General features: G+C 41.3%; 1 protein-coding gene across 3 annotated transcripts in view; it reads right to left on the bottom strand.

Moving 5' to 3' along the window:
- Nucleotides 1-3,683: 3,683 nt before the first annotated feature.
- Lrch1 (leucine rich repeats and calponin homology domain containing 1) overlaps nt 3,684-22,204 on the bottom strand; it is a 177,677-nt gene continuing 159,156 nt past the window's right edge. For 2 of the 3 annotated variants that reach the window (XM_074043380.1, XM_074043381.1), the window contains one exon: nt 13,845-15,678. In XM_074043380.1, the coding sequence (XP_073899481.1) occupies nt 15,472-15,678 (207 nt within the window). In that variant the 3' untranslated portion in view covers nt 13,845-15,471. Of the gene's footprint in view, nt 6,265-13,844; nt 15,679-22,204 lie in introns of those variants that run through there. The other variant, XM_074043382.1, reaches the window with a different exon arrangement.

Genomic DNA, 22,204 nt, shown 5'->3' with positions numbered 1-22,204 from the left:
CAATAGGCCTCACCTCCTAAAGGTTCTGTCACTTCCTAATAGTACCACAGTCTGCAGACCAAGCCTTCCACACATGGACTTTTGGGGACCATTTCAGATCTCAACTATTGCACCATGTTATGTGTGTTACCTACCTTCAATTTTCATGGATTTAAGTGGGTTGTAACTCTAATCTAAACTGAGGATCTCTACATTCAAATAACCCTGAAAGACCAAAGGACATTTCCTACTTTAAACTAGGAATAATAATCCAGCCCATATCTTGCTGCGTGGTACAGAGAGGCTATCCCAGATATTGGAATGATCATTTGATTTTAATTATGAATTATAAGATCATCCTACTGATAGTCCAGGTTTATTCAGTCATCCTGACCTGGCTCACAATAAAAAGTCCAGGCTAGAGGATTTGTCACAATTTGATTCCTCCCTCTGTCTTTCAGGTGTGGTAATACCTACCCATTCCTCAAGACGTGATCTCCAGCATAGTTCAAAGCAAGCTTAGATAGCAACTTTCTCCTGTGTGGACTCTGACAGGAGAAACCGGTGTTCCATGCCTCCACTGGAGGAAGCTCATCTCATTTCCCGGTCAGTATCTGTTCTCCTCCGTACAAGAGCCGATATTCCGTGAGCTTTGCGTGGGTCAGGAATGCATCTGCTATGAGGCCGTGGAATCAAACATTACAGGATTTCCAAATAGTCTTTCCCATGTCCAGTTTGGGTTGTTTTCCCCAACTTTTATGTTTTATTTACTTTTTCAGTGCTGGGAGTCATGTCCAGGGCCTCATACATGCCAGGCAAGCTCTGTACACTGAGCTAACCCCTAGCCCTCCCCAACTTCTTTATATCTTCCAAAGTTCTTATATATATCATGTTGATAAATGGAGAAAAAAATCTCCAAATTAAAAAAAAACAGCATAGAAATATTTGATTAAGTTGAAGAGAGAAGTGGCAAGGAAAACACAGATTTCTTCAGCAAATACCCATTTTCCTATTGTTTTTTGCTCTGACCTTGATCAGTCTTAGCATTTAAATTGGCCCAGACGGCTTGCTATATCAAGTTTTATCTGTCACACAAATGTGCTTTCCATTGTGTCTCCAAATATCCTATTGTTCATTTTTTAATTCTAGAAACTTCCATGAGGTCAGCTCTGCTTGGAAGCCCTCTGTATAGTGCTGGAACTGCGCAGACGTCACTGAGTTTGAATATGACTTGCTGTCTTTCTTAACTGCTGTGACCTTGAATGGTTCCCTGAACACTCTGAGATTCAGCTTCTCCTTTAGTTTGCATTCTTCCTTAGACATGACAGAAGCCCAGCAGAAATTGATTTTCAGCTGTAAGTCCTAGCCTCTTGGAAGTACTCCTGGGAAGCTTGAATAGACAAAGCTTCACAGACACAGGAGTCTGTTTCTACTGGACCCTGGAGTGCAAACAGCAGGGATTCCTTTGCTGCCATCTCTTGTCCCTGTTTCTCTCAGATACTGGTTTTCCCTTTAGATCTTTTCTAACTTTTATGTCTTCCATCTTCAGTCATGAGGAAAAGAACCAAAGTCCTAAATGACTTAGTTCATGTTGTGCTACTGTAACAGAATACCTGAGCCTGGGTCATTTATACTAAACAGAATTTGCCTCGCAGTTCTGGTGGCTGGAAGTTCAAGACTGAGTGGCTGGATTTGGTATGGGCCTTCTTGTTCCATCATTCCATGATGGAAGGCATTGCATGATGGGAGAGTGTACAAGAGAGAAAGGAAAACAGGGTGCTGAACTCATCTTTTAAAGGAACCCATGTCTACTATAATGAACCCTTTCCTGTGGCAATGGTATTAATCCATACATGAGGACAGTCTCTTTGACCTAGTCAACTTTTAAGTCCCACCTTAAACTCGCTCTTACATTGGGGATTAAGTTACCAACACAAAAAGAGATTTATTGGTCAATTGTAAAGTGACTGTTTCTGAATCAAAAAACAATAGCCAGATGGGCAGTACCATAAAAGCTTCACAGGTGTCCATTTCAAATATCTTCCTTACCCTGTGATAACAATTTTTCAGCTAGCATATATGAAATTTGTTAGTCCTACTTGGCTTCTCTTGAGTACCTACTACAGGGAGAGACTATTATAGACACCTGGCAATCAGCAGAGAACAAACAGGACAGGCAGCCTTGCTCTAATGGGGCACACAGAGTAGCCACCCAATAAACTGGCTCAGGGTGAACGTGATTGAGAGTGGAGCTCTGCTTACACACGTCCCCATACTCAAGGAATGCCAGTTCCTGAGAAAATTCCCTGCCTCATATCATCCCCTGAAACCTAGACTGGACTGGAGTGATGTCTGCTAGGTAACATTCTGGGGAAGATGGAAGATTGGGGGTCATTGTTGCCAGATCTCTCAGATTCACCTGGGAAGAACTGGGCAGCTCCCAGGTGTATCTGTTGGTCAGGATGTGGTCTCTGAGACAGTCCCCAGCTGTGACCAATGCTGTCACTCAGTTGTTGCATGCATGCTTCCTTACTGCCATCCCTCCACTTTACACATTTCCCAGTACTCCAGCCAGCTTACGACAGGGGGCGTCTGCGGCACACTAGCTTTCTTTAATGTGAGGAGGGATGACTAAGACTGTGGGGTTTGGCACAGAAACAGCATCTCAGATCAAAACATCATGGCTCGTGTATAGATGTTCTAGACTTGGTAGGTGCAGGTCGGAAATACAGAGGCCTGACACTGGTCCCTGCTCAGGCCAGTGGTCCTGAGTCCATGTGTTATACGTGCAGTGGAGCAAGAAGATGGAAACCATGCTACTGCTTTCACTTGGATTTCTCACAGCAACTGCTCTTACCGAAGGGGAAACGCTGGCTCAGATCTAGGAGAGGTATAATCCAGACACTTCACTCTGGGTGTCAGATTCCACAGGAGGTCTTTGAGGTGGGAAGGACCTGATTCATTGCTTTCCACAGCATGGGCAAAGGAACTGAAGTGTCCCCAGAGATGCCTTTGGCACCATGATCCAGGAACATGTGCAAGTCCTAAATCTCCACCTTCCTCCCCAGCCCAATCTCATCATAACAAGTTTGCTTTTGCTGTATGTCCAGGTAAGCTTTAGTTTGGGATGGAATGATTGCCATCCTGACATGTGACATGTGTATTTCTATGTGTGTATGTAAATAAAATACGCACAGAGTAGTCCTCCCTTATCCACAAAGAATCCATTCCAAGACCCCAGTAGATGCCTACAACTGTGGATGCTACTGAAACCTTTGTTTTTACAGTTATAGACACACCATAAATTCAAATTTATACATTAGGTGAAGAGACAATGACTAATACAAATAGAACAAGTGTAACAATACACAGTAAGCAGAGTTACACAAATGTGGTTCTCAAAATAGTCAAGACACATTATATTTGGACTGGGGCTGACCATGAGTAACTGAAATCATGAAAGGTACAACCTTGGAGATGGGTAACCTACTGCACACATATGTTTTATATGTATGTATTCTGAGCACTGTCTATGAATATATGTCCACTTTCCAGTAAATACATATTACATGTACACCTCATTAATGTGCACAAGTACATTCTAAATATAAAGGCCACATTGTTTCAGCCATGACACTGTATGATTTTTTTGTGTGTGTGACGAGTCAGTCTTTGCATCAGACAGTAAGTCAATCAGAAAATGGTTTGTACAAATTCAAAGTTTTAATGGCTGTTAAATAATGAAAGGAAGGATTTTGCACTATATACATTCTGTCTACTTATGGTAATGTCAGGTGGCCAGGCATATTTTATTGCACATATAAACAGTGTACAAGGATCTTGAAGATATCTTAGCCACACAAGAATTGGATTGACAAGAAAAGCCATTTTACAAAATACTGAAGCCATTTATATTATACAGCCAACTTCAAGAAAATACTGAAAATTAATATCAAAAGAAATATTTTAATTTTGAAAAAAATCTCTGAAAACAATGATCACAGAGCTTCACGTTGCCATATATACATGTAAAAAAATATTTCAGGACCCTGCATTCAGAATGCCCGTGAAGGTGCAGCAGTCTATATTCACTATTTATATAATCAATCTTAAATGTTGCCTAAATTGTACACATTCTTTGTTCAAAATGCCTTTTATCTTTACATTGTCATGCTAGTTGACAAAACAGGAATTTGTGCAGTACAGGAAAATATTAAAATATATTTATGTTAGGTTAAAGTGCACAGTACATTTGATAGGAAGTGACTGGTAGCTTCCAGTCGAAGTTTCCATGTTGAAAACTCCTCCGTCTTCCCTATGGCAGAGGGCAGCCCTGGTGTTGGTTGATGTTGGATTGTGCTCAGTGCACGCTCTCCTCCTGACGTCTTTTCTCTTGCATTCTCCACTATGCTTAGACAGTGTGACTACTGCTGCTCTCAACACTTCTAATGGGAGTTGAGGTGAAAGTGGAGTCAGCACTCACAGGACTCTGCAAGATTAATGACTGGGGATCTGTAGCTGCAGTGTGAGTGTACATGTGTGTACCTGCCTGGCATGGATCGTCTTGTCATGTGAAGCCTTTGGTGACTCTTCCAGGCCCACATGGACAGGTTCCTTTCCTTGGCTGGCCCTTCTCTGGTCCTGCTGTGTTTGCTCCCTTCCTGGCAACTCAGACTTGCACAATCCACGTACTTGTTCTTCTCTTGACCTGTCCTGGTGGAACATGTGCTTGCCACTGGCTAATTGACAACTCGCTCACTTCTCAGCTTTCATACCAGAAACCATGAATCCTGCAGAACTCACTTCTCAGCTTTCATACCAGAAACTACGAATCCTGCAGAATTTTCCAGACTACTGTGAAAACTACAATGAAATTATAATAAAACAAGCACATCTGCATCTCAGAATCAGTTCTGTCTTTAAAAGTGGCAGTTGTAGGAAGTGCTGGTTTCCTTATCAGGTCCTATGTGCCTCAAGTAATTTTGATCACTTAATCGAAGCTTCCTTTCAAAAACTTTTTTGGTTAAACAATAATCTTCTCATCTCTACTTTCCCATACCATTTCTTCATTATCTACCTTTGGTGGTAGACTCTCTTAATTACCCAACTTACAGTGCAACATTGTACTTCAAGACATACTGTGCTAACACTTATTACTTCTCTGTGTTAAAATGTGAATGTTTTTTGCATGGCAAAAGAAATATGAATCCAAAAAAATAATTGCTCACTTTTTAACTCAAAGTTTAATATGTCTTTTTTTTTCCATCAAAGCTACTTACAAATAACTCTGGGGTGCTCTCTTGATTTCAGTCAGTTCATTATGTTGAGGGACAACAGGGCTGCTGGAATGTAGGAACTGGATGGAATGCAGAAAGATACAAGACCGGTGTTCCACAAACTAAAGTGTAAATAATGCCTCCCCAGAAAACACTCGCGCAGAAGCACCCGGTTTTTGCTTCTTTTTTTCTTGTCTGAATCCTAGACACCAAGAAATATGATTACTGAGACCTAAAACTACTGCGCACCAAAGAGGATAGAAAATAACTCAATATTTATAATATTAAAATAAAGTGTTTAACCACAAAAAAGCAGTAATAAAATAGTTTCCTCATTTACAATTTGCATCCAAAGGATGAATAACAACTCACTAATAAATAATATTTATATAAATATTTTGTAAGTCGAAAATAGTTCGTTTTTTTTTAAAAGGCAATGGTCTCAAGAAACTTCTTGAAAAATTTGGTGGTGAAAAACCTGATTGTATCCCCCTCCCCCACTAAATCTGCAATGGGTTTGGTTTCAATAAAACAGATGCGTCTTGCAGCAAAACGGTTGTGCTTGGCTTTCTGGTATTGGCAGTTGGTGAGTGTGGAAGGGATGAAGGAGGTTGAAAAGGCAATGATGTGCTACCTAGTTATCCACCAGCTCCCCACTGGCTTCAAGGAAAATACCTGTCAAGTCTTAGCGTTGGAAGTCAAGGTCAGCTGTGAAAGGTGGAAAGTCCTCCCTAAGGCTGAAGCCCTGTCAATGCAACTAGAGTCACTGTCATTGCAACCAGAGCCCAGGAACTGACAGGCAGGGAGTTGGGGAGACGGGGTAACAGGTGGCAGGAGCAGAGTCCAGGATCCTTGATGGAGGGAGAGTCTGAGTCGACCCAGAGGTGAGGGCTTGGTCTCATGTGAACAGAGTCTTCGTGACAGTGACATCAAGTAAGGCTTGAATGGTGATGCCCACTTTGACCAGGCCTTTCTCTTCAAGGATGTGGTGGGGTAGACACAGTTTCTCCTACAAGGAAGAACAAGACATCGATTTGTAGATGATGGGACTTAATTGTAAAATCCTGCTACACCGTAAGGGAGATGGAGCACTGTCCTAGGCCTGCTTGATCGCCTCCATCTGTGCTCCATCCCTTGCTGGCAACTCAGGGAAAGGCTTTTCTGTGTTTGCAGGGAAATCAATGACGGGCCACACATGAGAGTTGTTCCAGAAAGGCTCCTAACCACCCTGAAACCTGCAAAGATCTCAACATTTTAAATAACTGAGCTACACAGTCAGTTAGAAACTGCACGCCACCAACAGAATAGCTATTGTTGTTATAAAGCGACAGGGCAAATAGCTTCTCACACATTTTTAAGGAGCTCAAGCGTGCATTTATACAGACCGCACACCATTATACTGACCATAAACCATAAACCGCATTCACTTTATGGCCTTCCCCCTCTGGAATGAGGACCTGCTGGGCATGTGACATCCTTTCTTTAGGGGTTGGTCTTCTACATAAGGAATTTTGGGCACAGCCATCCATGGCCTCTCTTTCAAAGCTCTTTCATAAAACTGTCAAAGACACAAATGCTCTACTTCTTTGTTGTGTTGCATTTGTGCTTGGGGAAATGTCTAGCACATGATAGTCAGGGAGAATGGTCAATGTGAGTCACTTGTGTATACACTCCTTGATGCTCCACAAAGCACTTTACAAAATCACATTACAAAACAATTTTACATCTTTGTCATTTGGCTCTGTCTGACATCTCTATGGGACTGTCCTTCCAGGGTGTGTCTTTCTTCTTGGCAAAGAAAATATTCCTCTATAAATATGGCTTCTTACCACCTGATGATGGTAGGCTCTCCATGGCCCAACGCACAAACATTTTTTTTTTTTTGCAGTGAGAACACTTATAATCTACTTACTCTCTTTGAAATTTTAATTTATTTTTTTGTGGTGCTGGGGATCAAACCCAGGCTTTGTGCATGATAGGCAATTGTTCTACCACTGAGCTACATCCCAGCCCAACAATTTTCAAGTACACATAGTAAATACCTGTAGTCACCATTGTGCACAATGGATCTTTTGAACTCATTCTTCCTATTTAACTGGCATTTTTTATGCTTTCACTAACATCTCCTTGACCCCTGCCTCCCAGCTGCTGGTCACTACCATTCTACTCTCAACTTCTATGAGATAAGCTTTTTAGATTCACCATGTATGTGAGCTTGTGTGGTATTTGTCATTCTGTGCCTGGCTTACTTTACTCACAGAATGTCCTCTAAGCCCATCTACCTATCACAAATGAGTTCCTTCTTCCTGAGGATGGACAGTACTGTTTCCAAGGAGCATTTGAGCAGCTTCTGCATCAAACCCCAGTGGTGGAGTCTCTGTTTTCTGTTAAGCCAAGTGCTTGGCACAGGACTGCTTTCTTTCATGTGACTTTTCTGAGAGGGTGTGGGGGTTGTACTGGTTTTGAACTCAGGCCCCCATGTTTACTTGGCAATGGGTCTATCACTTTAGCCATGCATCCAGCCCTCTTTGCTTTAGTTATTTTTTCAGATAGGGTCTCACAATTTTTGCCTGGGTGGGCTTTCAGACTGTGATCCTCCTACGTATGCCTCCTGCATAGCTATAATCACAGGCATGAACTACTGTGCCTGGCTTGTGTGTTGAGATAAGGTCTTACTAACTTTTTGCCCAGGTTGGCCATGAATTTCTACTCCCCTAATCTACGCCTCCCAAGTAGCTGAGATTATAGGTGTGAGCCACAGTATCCAGCCTTCATGTGATTCTTGCTGAGGAACCAGACTTTCCCACTGCTGCCTCTCCCAAACTATCAGAGACACAGGCACTGTGGGTGTGAGATCATCATGGACAGTCCATGACATCTCTAATAACTTGTTTCACTGTCTCAAATGTCAGTGAGTCCTGCATTCTCACCACCGTCCTGCACCCAGCCCCTCTGCCTTCCCTCAGAGCATCTCAGACATGGACTCCCGGCCTGAAGAAATGTCCACACAGCAAAAGTAAAACAGCCAATTCTTTAATGCACAATTTGGACAGGACTCCGTGGAGCTGCAATGGACCAAAGCAGGAAGATCTAGTCCTCAGTACAGCAAGCATGCATGCAAGGTTATGTTGTTTGCTGATTGAGTGCTCAACAGGAGAAAGGAGCGAGGGTGGGTCTGAATTGTGAGCCATGAGCCAAGTTGTCATGATGATGACTTTACCTTAGGGTAGGGTGAGGGGACAGCTGCAGCCAGATGTCAGTGCCATCCTTCCCCGCCACCATCTGCCATAGGTTTGGAAACCACCTGAATGTGTTACTTCTTAGCCAAGCCTGGTTCCACAGGCGCAGAGCTATGCCCTCCGCATTCATGGTTTCCCCAGCACCCAGTCAACATCTGGTTTGAAGATGACTAGAAACACTAAGCCAGTTAAGTTCCTGGTGCCAGGCATTATTTGGAGAGAGTAAATCCTCATGCCATGTAGTAAAATCAATTCAAAATGAGCTAAAGATTTAAATGGGTTTTTAAAACCCATCTCTCCCAATGAAGGTGAATACCTAGTATTTTTTTCTGAAAAATGGATGAGAAGGACTTTTAACCTATTAAAACATTAAAAATTTACAAAAGAATAGATGAAAATATTGATTGTGTAAAAATTTAGTCTCCGTGTGTCAAAAAGATCAACTGAATGAAAAGATAAACAATGAACTCTAACAGCACAATTGTGTGCATCAAATTACAAAGAGCTGTCTGGACACAGGTCTAACAAATCAATAAGGAAAAGACCAAGAGACCAATCAATCACTAAGCAAGGAGTCAGAAGAGAATCTTGAAGGTGAGGGATTTGCCCATGGTGGTGAACAGGACATTGTGATTCTCATCCTGTTTATTTATGCTTAAACCCAAATGTGCCTGAATTCTGATGTAATGTCCACACAGCTCACAGAGAAGCATGGCTGACGGTTGACTGCAGAGTGGCCTGGCTTCTCCAGGGAGGAACTGGCCAGTCCAATCCATGAGCGCTGGTTCTGCAGAGTTGCAAGTCGGTCATGGGAGGGAGGGGCTGGGGTCCAGAGATGGGAAGAGAAGGTGGGAAGAAGGCCTCCTCCTCCTGACAGGGCATTTGCATCATTCTCAGCCTTTCTCCCCTTCTCCTACCCCGAAAGCACGGGCAGAGTTAAGATGTTCCCTTTTGTGTCTACAGTCAGTCATGAGGAGTGCAGAAGGTCCTCGGCATGTGATGGGGTTAGATCTTGAGTCACCCCTGAAGTTGGAAGTACACATTACGAACTTGGCGTCCAGGCTGGGCCTGGCCTAGCTCCACTATGCTCAGAACACTTCCACTAGATAGAGTTGGGTCAACCGTCAACACAAAGCTAAATAAATAATACACTGTTGAACACCTCATGTAATTTTTTTGAGTATTGTCACTGAAAGTAAAAAACAAAACGGTTGTAATGTGTATTACTTCTGCACCATCTTGTTTTTTGTTTTGCTTTGGGCAGTCCTTGGGTTTGAACTGAAGGCCTCATTTGAGCCACCCTTCTGACCCTTTTTGTTTTAGGTTATTTTTAGATAGTCTCAGCCTTTTTGCCCAGTGCCAGCCTGGACCATGCTTCTGCTACCTGTCCCTCCTTTGTAGCTGGGATTTCAGTTGTGTAAAACTGTGCCTGACATGTTTCTTGACATGGGGTCAGGTTAACTTTTTGCCTGGGCTGGCCTCAAACCATGATCCACCGAAGTAGCTGGGATTATAGCTATGAGCCACTGTACCATCTTACAGTTGAAAAATCCTAAATCAAACCATCCTAAGACAGGGACCACCTGTAAATAAAAGACATAAAAAGGTACCCCTAGCATACTTCCTGCCATTTTCTCTTCATTCACACCCCCTTAAAGATACTCAAAGGTGGGCTCAGATTAGTTTGATGGGGTTGGAGGTACCTAAGAAGACTAACACAAAAAAACAGAAGCCTTATTAAACAAACATGGAAGCTCTGCTTATTCCATCACAGGACTAGGATGAAGACTTAGGAGTCACAAGTCTAGGTGCTGAATGGAAGGATGATCAAGGGAGCCAGCCAGAAATGGACAGGAGGGCATTGAGGGAGGCCAGAGCCATTTTCCATCACACTGCATCCCAAGGTGAGCCCAGAAGTTGGAATGGGGATGGAATAGCTGTAGATACGTAACTGGACAAGGAACAGCACAGAAGAGATAAGCATTCAAAGGCCCAGGCAGGTGAGGGGAGCCCTCCTGATGACTCTTTGTAAAATGGATTTAAAGCAGAAATAGCTGTTTTTACATCAACTTCAAATGCACTGTGACACGGACACAGAGATTTTGTTGGGAATGTGACAGCAGCAGACACCTCAGCTACCCACGGGCATTTTTGTTGTGCTTTTAAAGCATGGAGTAGAAGCATTCAGTAGCATCCTTCATAAACCTAACACTTCTGACCCCTTTTGCAGGACTATGCTTTATGTTGCTTCTCCAATGGTGGACTCCATTAAGTCCCCCATGCACCCCTCTTCAAGGCCCCAACAATGAGTTAGAAAAGGCAGGCAAACAATAAAGAGCAAGTGCTGACTGTGAAGGATTTCTTGGGTGACTCCTATATACCTGGCACCAATACTACAGATTTGCCTTGGCTATTTCTTTATGATAATCCTTCAGGGTAGACATTAACACCTCCATTTTACAGATGAAAAAAGTGAGGCATAGAGTTCAGGTAATCTTGCTAATGTTACACAGCTGGGAAGTCCTGGATGGCAAAGTCTGTGGTCATGACACAGGAGAGGGCCCTCAGCACTGGGAGTCTTTTGATGGCATGTCCAATCACCCATATTATGTGTGATCAGGGAACGTTCAAGCCAGTGAATAGTGTTAGTTAGCTCTGCCACTCAGGTCCACTGGCTTCCCTTCCTACTGAGGGGCAGATACTCATCTTGGCAGAGAAGGCTGTGGGGAGCAGGCTGAACTGTCATCACTGCCAGCTCCCCTCTCCCTGTGATCTCTTGTGCTCTTGCTTTCAGGCCACTCGGTGCTAGATAAAAATGAAGTCATTCATGACAGCCTACTTCCTTGGGCTCCATCTGTTTTTGTTTAGTCTAGGGATGAACTGTTCCAATCTCAAACTGTCCATGTATTACTTTCATGTAGGAGAGCTACAAGTTCCCACTCTGCTAGTGAGGACCAGTCTCTTCTGATGCCAATGGAGATCAGGTCAACCTCTTAGAGTTGAAAGGATTGTTGGTCACCCCTCCCTTGATTCTTTATGTTGGAGCCAGACCACCCTCCCTAGACCACTGTGCTCTCCACACACACACCTACCTGTTTCCTGCCTTCCCCCTTCACCTGGTTTTTCCTACACATCTTCTAATCTTAGTGTAAACATCACCATCTCAGGAGCCTGCATGGTCCCAATGCCCCATCAAGGTCTGGCCCCCTTTCCATGTATTTTAGAGAATCCTGTACCTGATCCATCTCAGATCCTTTTCGCTGAATTCCTCTATTTTCTAAGGATCTGTTAGATCAGGGGCCCATAAACTATGATCTTCAGGCTCATCTGGCTGGTAGCCTATTTTTGTCAATAAAGCTTTACTGGCACACAGACATGCCCATTTTTATGTATCTTCTATGACTCCATTCATGCTATGAAGGCAAGGTGAATAGTCACAAGAGACCACATGGCCTAATATATTTGTTATCTGGTCCTTTCAAAGAAAAAAATTTTTTTGCTGATGTCTGGCCTGGACTTACTTTTTGAGGACAAGGCATGGGTCATGATCACTACTTTATCCCCAGGGCTCCCATGAGGCCTTGCACAGAGGCTCACTCAGCATTTGAGGAGTGATTGAATGAACTTAAGAATGAACAAAGGTGCTATCAGAAGCCAAGGAAGTAGGTCAAGATAGGCTTACAGAGAGTAAAGCTCACATGCATTGTAACAAATTGGTGGTTTATTGAAAGTAATCTTGAAATCTGAATCCTAACTTCAAAAATCAAATCTCCTGAAATAAAATCATATTAAAATACTATTTTAGGTAGAGAGTATGCTTCGTATATTCAAAGTTCTAGGTTCAAACCTCAGATTTTTTTCTACCCAACCTATAACCACTTTTACACTTTCAGGCTTTTGAAATTTTAAATATAATTCCCCTTCTTTTCCCCTGTAGGGAATAGGTGAGGACTAGTGTGTATTTTACACACAGCTGAGACATTAGACACTAAATTCATTTTTTTTCTTTTTACAAACAAATAGTATTGGGGTATCAAGTGACTTTCTTCATCTAATCTCCTTGATAAAATCCTACTCAATTATCTTAATTTGGCATCTGGTAGGGTTTTTTTCACCCTTTTCTCCCAAGGAAAATGCAATGCATATGAACCAGAAGCCCATGAATAAATGGAACTACTACAAATGAGTTAGTTGTTACGAAGCTTGGATATCGTGACACTGAATGGAGAGTTGCCCTCAATTTAAGAAAGAGAACATAAATGGTTATGTAAAAAAGAAAATATAAATCAATACTTGTTTCTTTTTATCATGTATTGGCAGGATGTACTGAAAAAATAAGGTTTTTTTATTTTGAGATGATGATAATTGAGTATGCAAGGTAAATCACACAACTGAGCCCCCACCACCCCTCAGGATCTAAGTTGGTCAGCCAGGTCCCCAGTCAAGCTGCAATGGCAGGCATCATGTCAGCACATCAGTTGGTGTGCGGATATCTTGGAAAACCACAGACAGGTTTAATATTCTGACTAGAAATTAATGGTCTGGTCATGGTTCTGCTGGCTCCCATACTACTTAGACGAAAAAAAAATACAATCCAACAAATCCAAGGACAGGACTCTAGATTAAATTTAGGACTTGAAAAATGAAAAATGAAGGTGTATCCAAAGAATCCTTGGGTGGCCAGAACTGAAATACATACACAACTGGAAAACTATGTTAATTCAACCTGAAAATTCAGTCTAATCTTATATGATTGCTCAGTTCAGGCTTTATTGATAATAGTTCCTTTCAGGTGGCAAATACATCTTTCTTTCTTTCTCTCTCTGGAATTGAACAGAGGGACTCACACTTGCTAGGCAGGTGCTCTACTGCTTTAGACACTCGCCAGCCCTTTGTCGCTTTAGTTATTTTTAAGATAGGGTGTCATGTTTTGGCCCTGGGCTAGCCTGGACCCCAATCCTCTGACCTATGACTCCTGTGTAGCTGGAATGACAGGCATACACACTGTACCTCGCTTTTTGGTTGACATGGGGTCTCACTAACTTTTTACCTGGACTGGCCTTGAACAGTCATCTTTCTGATATCTGCCTCCAGCGTAGCTGGGATTACAGACATGAACCCCAGAAATGGCATTTTTTTCTCTTTTTCCCCTTTTCCCCCCATAAAGAAGAGGAAAAAGCAAACAGTGGTGGCCACGGACAGGAAGCTCAATGCATGGCAGAACTGGATAGAAATGCTAAGAGCTAATCTGGACACAGATGAATAAATGCATCAGTGGGCCAATAAAAATGTGGACTAATCACCCACAATGTGTTCTTTAAGCAGCTTATGGCTCAGGGTACCCAGAAGACATTGTACAAAGGGATTTTATTGTTACACATTGAGGAGTACAAGATAGCACCGAAGGCAATGCAGTACATCCGTGGGTTTATAGACACAGCTGAGGTTACACAATGTCCACATACCCTGTATTTCACCAATCAACACAAAGTCAGGAGGAAAGAGCTCAGATAACTCAACACGTAAAGAAGGTCTTCTGTTAAAGACTCTGATCAGATATAACAGCAAGGAATCTTTATAAATATATCCTTTTAACTATGTGGTTTTTCATAGTCTCATCTTCCCTGGGTTCATGAAAATGTTCAGAAAAATAAGATTTTCTTTTTAGTAGCCATGTTTGAGGACTGTATGCATCTTAACAAATCAGACAACTATCCTGAGGAACGGTATGCCACCTCCCAGGACACGGCACTTGGCAAACGGGACAGTAAATGAAGCGTGGAGGAGCCTGGCCTGGCCCCGGAGCAGGGCTTTCTCATGTAGGAAGACGCCTCACAATCGGGAATGTCTTGGCCTACGTAAGATTCTAACTCTTCTTCTTTTCATTACAGACTCATCGCTCTGCTCCAAAGCAGAGCTAGCTGATATGTAATCTTTCAAGCTGACTTAAAAATGAAGCAGTTTGATAGTTAATATCACTGGAGATCAAAGGTTAAATGGACATTCCAAGTGATTAGAGAAGCTGCATTCTTCTGAAATAAAAACAATCTTATTATTGGCTCTTGTCACAGTAACACAAGCCCCTGGATGAAGACTGTTCCATGACTCATGGCTTTATTTGAAATGAATACAGCAAAATCTATCACTTTATGGACTTGCAGTTATTATGTAATGCAGCAAAAAATCCACTATCTCCTTCAAAAATAGAAATCCCTTCTGGAAAACGCTTTTCTTACAGCCCCAGAGCAGCCCTGTGAAGGAACCAGTAAAAACTACAGAACTTGGTTTGTCAGTGAATCCTCCAGGTGGCGCTCTAACAGAGCACTCTTGCCTAGGGCAGGGTTTTGCGCAGGATGCAAACTGGCGGCAACCCTCTGATACCACTGAGCGTTCCCTCTACAGGAAATCGGGAGGAATCCAACTGAGTGGTCTGCAAAGCAGTCATCCTTCACATCATACTTTTCAACTTGGTCAGCAGTGGTTATTATTAAAGATTTTTATAGGTCAAATTGGGCCAAAAAGCTGGCTTCCCGTCTCCTCTGCAAGGAGACCCCTCTACAGCTAAAATGTCCAGTCCTGAGTTAGGACTGCAGTTAAATGGCAAGACTTCCATATGCCAAATCCCACGTTTTCCTGTCCTGGAGCCCTCTTCCCCCTGCTCAGATCAGCACACACTCATGGGAGAAGAGGAACGACACAGCCATAGCTGCACTATGTGGGTGAGGGAACTTGAGGTCTGAACTCACTTTGATGTTGCTTTTATTCTTCAGTAAGTGCAAGAAATTACTAAATGCAAATAGCATACTATCAAGTTTGTGCTTCGGAGAAAATCTGATTTCTAACGTTCAGCTTCAAAACTTGAGAAATTACTGAGGAGATGTCAGGGATGGAAGCCTGCAAGGCAAAGGCTCCAGTGGAGGAAGGAGCCCATAATGGATCAGGATGCCAGGGCAGAGCGTGTGGGTGCACATGCAGGCCTACAAGGACAGAGCATTCCAGCCGTAAGTGATATAGACCAGCACTATAAAGAGAACATGGACAAGACAGAAGCCTATTAGGTCCCTGGAGCGGAGGGCAGAAGTTGGTTGTGGGGGTTTCTCCCCGAGTGCCAGCAGAGTGTCAACAGTCTTTCGAATGTGACGAAAATCCAACTGCAGGATGTCACACGGAGAGCAGAGGTCAGCCTATTCCGAGGGCAGCCATTAGAACAGAAAGAGAGTGCATACAATTAAAAACATACAGAAGGACAGGTGAGAAGAACGCACATTTTTGGTTACTTGTATATGGTAGGAGACACCTCCTTTAAAGCAGGTAAAAACCCTTTCCACCATCAAAGATAATTAGTCAAAAGAAAAATGGAATACCCAATGTGTCTTAGGCATACAGGACAAGAAAATCCTCCACCCACATCTTACGAGTGAGGAACAGCATGTTCTACAATTTGTACATCATTCTGGCATTCTCACAGTTTCAATATTCAAGTAGCATCACGTGCTCACCAGTCACATAAAAATAATGGCTTTTCACTTGGGATGTTTAGGACTAAACTTTACTAAAGGAAACATACAAACTTTAATCCTCATTCCCCCCACCCTTTCTTCTGAGACAGGATCTTGCTATGTAGCCCAGGTTGGCCTCAAACTCTAGATCCTCCTGCCTCAGCCTTCTGTATGCAGGGATTACAGGCACTACCACGTCTGGCTTTAATACTGTTTTTGGCATTTCTGGGTTTTGAACTCAGGACCTTGGCCTTGCTAGCCACAAGCCTAGCCCTGGTCTTACTACTCTTAATGTGCCTTTTACGTGGTCTGTATGAACTAAGATTCTCTCTGAAAGTTAATTAACACGCACCAACTAATTTATTTTCATTTTAGTTCCATTTATGAACTCTGAAGATTGCTACTTCATGTGTCAAAAAGTACATTAAATTTCATATTTTTGCAACTCTACATTAAGCAAAAGTCCACAGGAAGCTCCTGGGGAATACAGTTAGAAGAAAAGTACAACCCTGCATAGTCATTATGTAAATTTTATTCCCTCTACACACCTATGGTGCAGGAACCCGGCCTCCATGTTTTATACTTGACAGTCATCATCATATAAGGAGGCAGAACAGCTACTTCATCAACTTAAAGCAAAAATAAGACACGCAGTCTTCTCAGATGACCTCTAACAGCCTACCGTGGCAGGAAGCAAACACTTTTCTTACACACTGATTTCCTGAATCACAACTTTAAGCTTTAGAGCTTAAAATTAACAATGATTATAACTGATGTGTTCATTAAGAAGAAAAATTGTGGTTTTGCTTCCAAATTAAACAAAGATTGAAAGTATTTGTGACATATTTCATAAATGCTACTTTTTTTTAAAGTTAGGCAAAGCATTTAACAGATCTATCATCTATCTCTCTATCATCTATCTATTTATCTATCATCTATGTATCATCTATCTATCTATATCTCTATCTACTTTGCTGCAATACTGAGCCTTTATTTGAGCGATTTCACAGTGGTGATTGTAAGTTAGAGGGTTTGTCTGCTTGTATCCTCTAACATTAGCTTAAGCCCTCAGTCATGGAATAGCATAATATCCAGTAGCGGAATAAAATTTAAATATTCATATTTTATTTATGAAGGCAAAGATACTCTTCACCAAAGATTGTTTAGGATAAATATCATTCTGTGTCTATTCACACCTTACTTTTCTCAGTAAGTTTGGAGCGTCAAGCTACCATTGTTAAATCTCCCAACAATTAGAACAGCCACAAACAGATTGGAGCTCATTGGAGAATCTTTACTGGTCAAGCATTAACAGATGGAGGACATCTAAGAAAAGAAGTTTTCTACTGCAACAAGAATTCTTTATTGTAATATTATACTTGACCAGTAAATTTGAGCAAGGCAGACATACGACAGAAAAAAGGCTTAGATGCAAAATGAAATATGATTTTCAAAAATGTGGTGCTTCCACATTAAAAGCAAATCACTCTACTGCCAGTGAGTACTTCAGTCCACTTCTGAAGACCTACAGAGCATGTCTGGTCTGCTTTCTGACCGTACCATCAAAGACCCCACGTTAGTCCATCTTTGCCATTTCCAGGGTACTTATTGAGATATGGTCAGTTGGCTTAGAAGCATACTCCCCAGGGATGTCTCTTACAGATCACTCTTCTTAGCAAGGAAAGGATTTCATGATATCATAGAAACTGGCTTTAATTAAAGTAGGTAAGGCCTAGAGCCACAATCTGTGCTGGTTTAAATTAAACTGTGACCTCTAAAGAAAATGAGTGGCTCTAAGTCTGACTGCTAGGCTAAACTCCAAACTGTCAAAATTAACGTGTGGGATGTGGACTGCTATGGCCACCCAGCATGGCTTTCTGAGTCAACCCCAAGGCCAGTGGCTGTCACTCTAGCACTGGCACTTTGGCAAGGATGCAAACCTGGGCTGAATTCCTCAGGAAGCGTGGCATTTTCTGACCCTTGTGCTTTCTCAAACTTAGCTTTAATGAGAGGGATTTGGCAAGAATACTAAAAAGGAAGTAAAGTCAAAGAGGCAAAACTTCAACATGCATTAACAGAGCATTTTAATTACTGAGGGGATCTGAGAAAGTTAATTCACAAATGCTCTTTTCATTATAGAGAACAAAAATTGCAGTCAGCAGAGGTGAAGTGATTTGTTTGTAGTGAATCAGTGTTTTCGGAGATTACGGCTAAACATTAGCTCCAGTTCCCCAAATATTATGGATACAAACAGAAAATGTAGACAGATCTGGCAACAGGTCTGGTTTTTATAGAAGTTCTGGGAGCTATGTAGTCTAAATTCCCAGAGCTAACCATGTCTAGGCAGAACTTTTATTTGGACATTTGGAATGGGTTTCATTTATTTAAATATTATTTTAATTTGAAGTCAATATGCTTATAAAATACTTTTTAATTTAAAAAATTTCATAGCACAAGGAATGTTGATGGTCATGTTGAAAATTTAAAGCACAATTAGTAAAAGGCATAGATAGTCTGGCAGACAGAGGAAGAGGTGAGGGAAGATTTCCAGCTTTCTCTAAATATATAACAACAAATCGCCATCTTTATAGGATTGGGGGTAACTCTAATATTGATAAGCCAATTTACCTAGAAATGTCATTTAAAACTTCCTGTGAATGCTGCTTCTAAAGTGATTTATTCTCAACCATGCACACAGAAAAAGCTGTCAGGTTGCTGAGCAGAAGTGACTATGAAACATACAACTAGGCAGGGAAGCTCACATCCATAGTAAATACATATAAGATAAACTGATTTTATACGCTAGAGATGGGCTCTTTTACATAAATTATGGATTTACAAGTTGGTGTAATATTAAGCCTGCATCTCTGGTTATTTGCCCTTGGAATTAACTAATATGCATTTAAAATTAAAATAAATATTGTAACAAGAATCTCCCCTGCCCCCGCAAAATTGACATGAAAGTCATTGATTTGGGGAAAAAGAGGTCTAAGTTCAAAGAGGTAAAGGAACACATGTCTCGTCAGGATGAAAACAAAACAGTAGCTCCAAGTTGCACATTCTTTCAACAACAAAACTCCTGATCAGCTAAATATGTGTAATTTCTTAAACCTTCTTGACAGTATAAAGTATAAAAGTTATTACTGTTGCTTTCAGGTAGGAAATCTCAGTATAAAACCACAACAGTGCAAATATGAAAGGCAGTTAAGAAGATTTACATTTATATTAATACAAACACTGTTGCCATCCGACTATATTTTAGAATTTTATTTTTAATTTCATTCTACTGGTGCATAAGTTGATGGACACTGAGTGACCTGTCCTATGGACATGAAATGAAAACCTGCCACCTCTTACACCCTTGAAAGGACCCTGGGCTGCAAGACAAGCACTAAGCGCCACAGACTGCCAAGATTTCTACACCCACTGCCAACTGATTCAGTACACTTCATCTTCTCTATTTTCTCTCTAGAGATAGTGATGAAGGGGATGGACTGGGCCACTAGAAAACAGTGCATTTCATTCCAAGCACCCCTTAGCTAACCAGTGTAAGTCTGTTAAAAGAAAGGCCTTCCTTCTACAGAGTTCTTATACTCTGAAAAGTTTCCCCGGTGAACCAAATAAATACCTGTTTTCTAGTACATTTGAAGCTTTATAAACCAGAGATTTCTCTTGACCTGAGAGAATATGAATAAGAGCCATAAAAACACCCTTAAATTTGGGTGGATAGTAACGAGGAGTCTTCTATCATGAGGTTAGATGCCAGGAAGGACCAAACTGACTCAGAGATGCAAAAGAAGCTAAGGTGTCTCCATAAATGGCCTCCTGAGCCCAAAGACTAAGTCGGGTCAGATTCTTCAGTGAGACAAAGAATCTGTCCTGAAGGATTTAGAAGCCATTCTCAAGACCAAGCTGATGCTTGCTCAGAGGTCAAAGAGAGCTGCATAAACTGGGATATGGATGATGCCTTGCACTGCCTCTGACTCTGAATGTAGCCCACTGGGGAAGCTACGTTTATAGAGAAGCCAATTCAAGACCACGCTTTCCCACTCTGCTGTAGAAGTGAGCTTACCATTCCATAGTCTCACTTACTAACTCTACTATTTACTCAGGGACGTTAAGGGTCATCCTACCACATCCTGTGTGGACATATGTCCTGAATACTCAACAAACCCCAGACTGGTTCTGTGGTTCCAGAAGCTGAATCATACAAAAATATTTCAGGAATGCTGACCAACCCTGGGGTACATAATCTGGGGACTTCTAAAGAAAAAACAACACACTACAACATCATAAGATGTTAGTCATTTAACTAAATCTTGTATTCATCTATATGCACCCAATAAAATTATATAAACTGCTTGTCTTTGGTTATAGGTTTTGTTGGAGGGGTTGTTACTGGGGTTTGAAGTCAGGGCCTCACAGTTGCTAAGCAGGCACTTTATTACTTGAGCCACACAATCCATCCCTTTTTTATTTTAGTTATTTTTCAGAAAGGGTCTCATGCTTTTGCCCTGGCCCAGCCTCAGATCATGATTTCCCTACCTACTGCCTTCCACCGAGGTTATTTATTGAGGTAGGAGCTCACTAACTTTTTGCCCCAGTTCACCTTGAACTCAATCCTTCTATCTCTACCTTCTAAGTAGCTGAGATTATAGGCATGAGCAATGGAGGCTGGCCTTTGATTTGTAGTTTCAAAGAGTGGAAAAAATTTCAAAAATAAGTTTCAAAAAGGGAACAAATTTAGGCTTACATCACAGCTGTGAATTTTAGTATTTACAGAATAATTCATCATTAGTATGTAGCTTATAAAAGACAGAAGTCAAGATCTCTGTGGTTTGTGTGTGTGAAGGTAATTCATGAGTGAAGTAGAAAAAGCTTACAAATCAGAGAGAATTAACTCTGTTGAGTATAGAAAATCAATGACTATTTTGGTTCCCAAACATTTACTTTGATGCAATAGATGGGAAAACATGCTAGATGTTCCTGTATTTTTAGAACCAGACCTTTAAAATGTCTAATTGTAGATAGAGAACTTCCACGAGTACTCTCGCGATGCAACTGTATCTTTGGCATAAATCATCAGTGGCACGGGGCCACGTGCACATTCCAAACACAGACCCCATTTAGAAGTAAAAGGAGCACACACATGGAAAGGGAGAAGGTCATCTGACTCCCCAACTTAGTGTCACATTCCTGGATGGAAATACTTCCTTGTGCATTCTGTGGGGTGAAAAAACATGCTGCTTTGAGGAAGCAGGAAGCTTTGCCAATTATCTTTCAATTGGGAATTTCTGGTGTTTCATATTCCTTCCTAAACTTTTTTTTCTAGTAGCTATGACCTTAAAGTAACTCTGGTCACCAGTAAAATGCTGTTGGATCATCCCTAAGAATGAATATATATGTATACACACACACACACACACACACACACACACACACACACGAATCATTTAAAACCTTAAAAATATTCTTAGTGATTTCCTGCTGTCTAAGCATAGTTAATTGGGACATTGACAAAGGTCATTCACTTTTTTTTGTTTTGACTTTCTTGGAATTATGAGTTGCCTATTGGGAGTAGGGACCCTATGTGACAGACAGAATTCAGAAATTACGATAAATTTTGTTCTTCAACTTTATGATAATTTAATTTCCTTTATACCACTTTAAAAGGAAATTGGAGTTACCAATCTTTACTGACTATAAATGGGTAAGGGCATTTCCACACCACTTTGTATCACTGTAAGCCATAAAACAGTGATAAATTTAAAATAATCCTGGTGTGGTGGGGGGTGGGGAGGGTTAGGTCATAACTCATCAGGGCTTTTCTAGCAAGACTCAAATAATTTATCATCTGAACCTTAGCATGACAATTCTGATTCATACATGAGAAATCTTACTAGATCATGACAGAATTAAATTATTAGAGCAAGTATGCATTTCCACATATATTTGAAGCCAAGAATGTATATGCAATATTAAAATATATACATGTAATACAGACACACAGATTAATATTGTTGAAAGGAGAATTGATCACGAAGACATTTACACCATTATAGAAAATTAGACCCAAAAAAGAACTCATCACTTTCTTTTTATTGTTACAGCTCTGCATCAAGGAGCCTCTAGTTAGGCTTTCCTTTCTTTAAACATTAGAATCCCACCAATCACCACCCCAAACACACACACACTAAGTTTAAAAAAAAAA

This window comes from Castor canadensis, chromosome 10 (assembly GCF_047511655.1).
Source record: "Castor canadensis chromosome 10, mCasCan1.hap1v2, whole genome shotgun sequence".
Classification (NCBI taxonomy): domain Eukaryota; kingdom Metazoa; phylum Chordata; class Mammalia; order Rodentia; family Castoridae; genus Castor; species Castor canadensis.
This window is presented reverse-complemented; position numbering and strand designations above follow the sequence as displayed.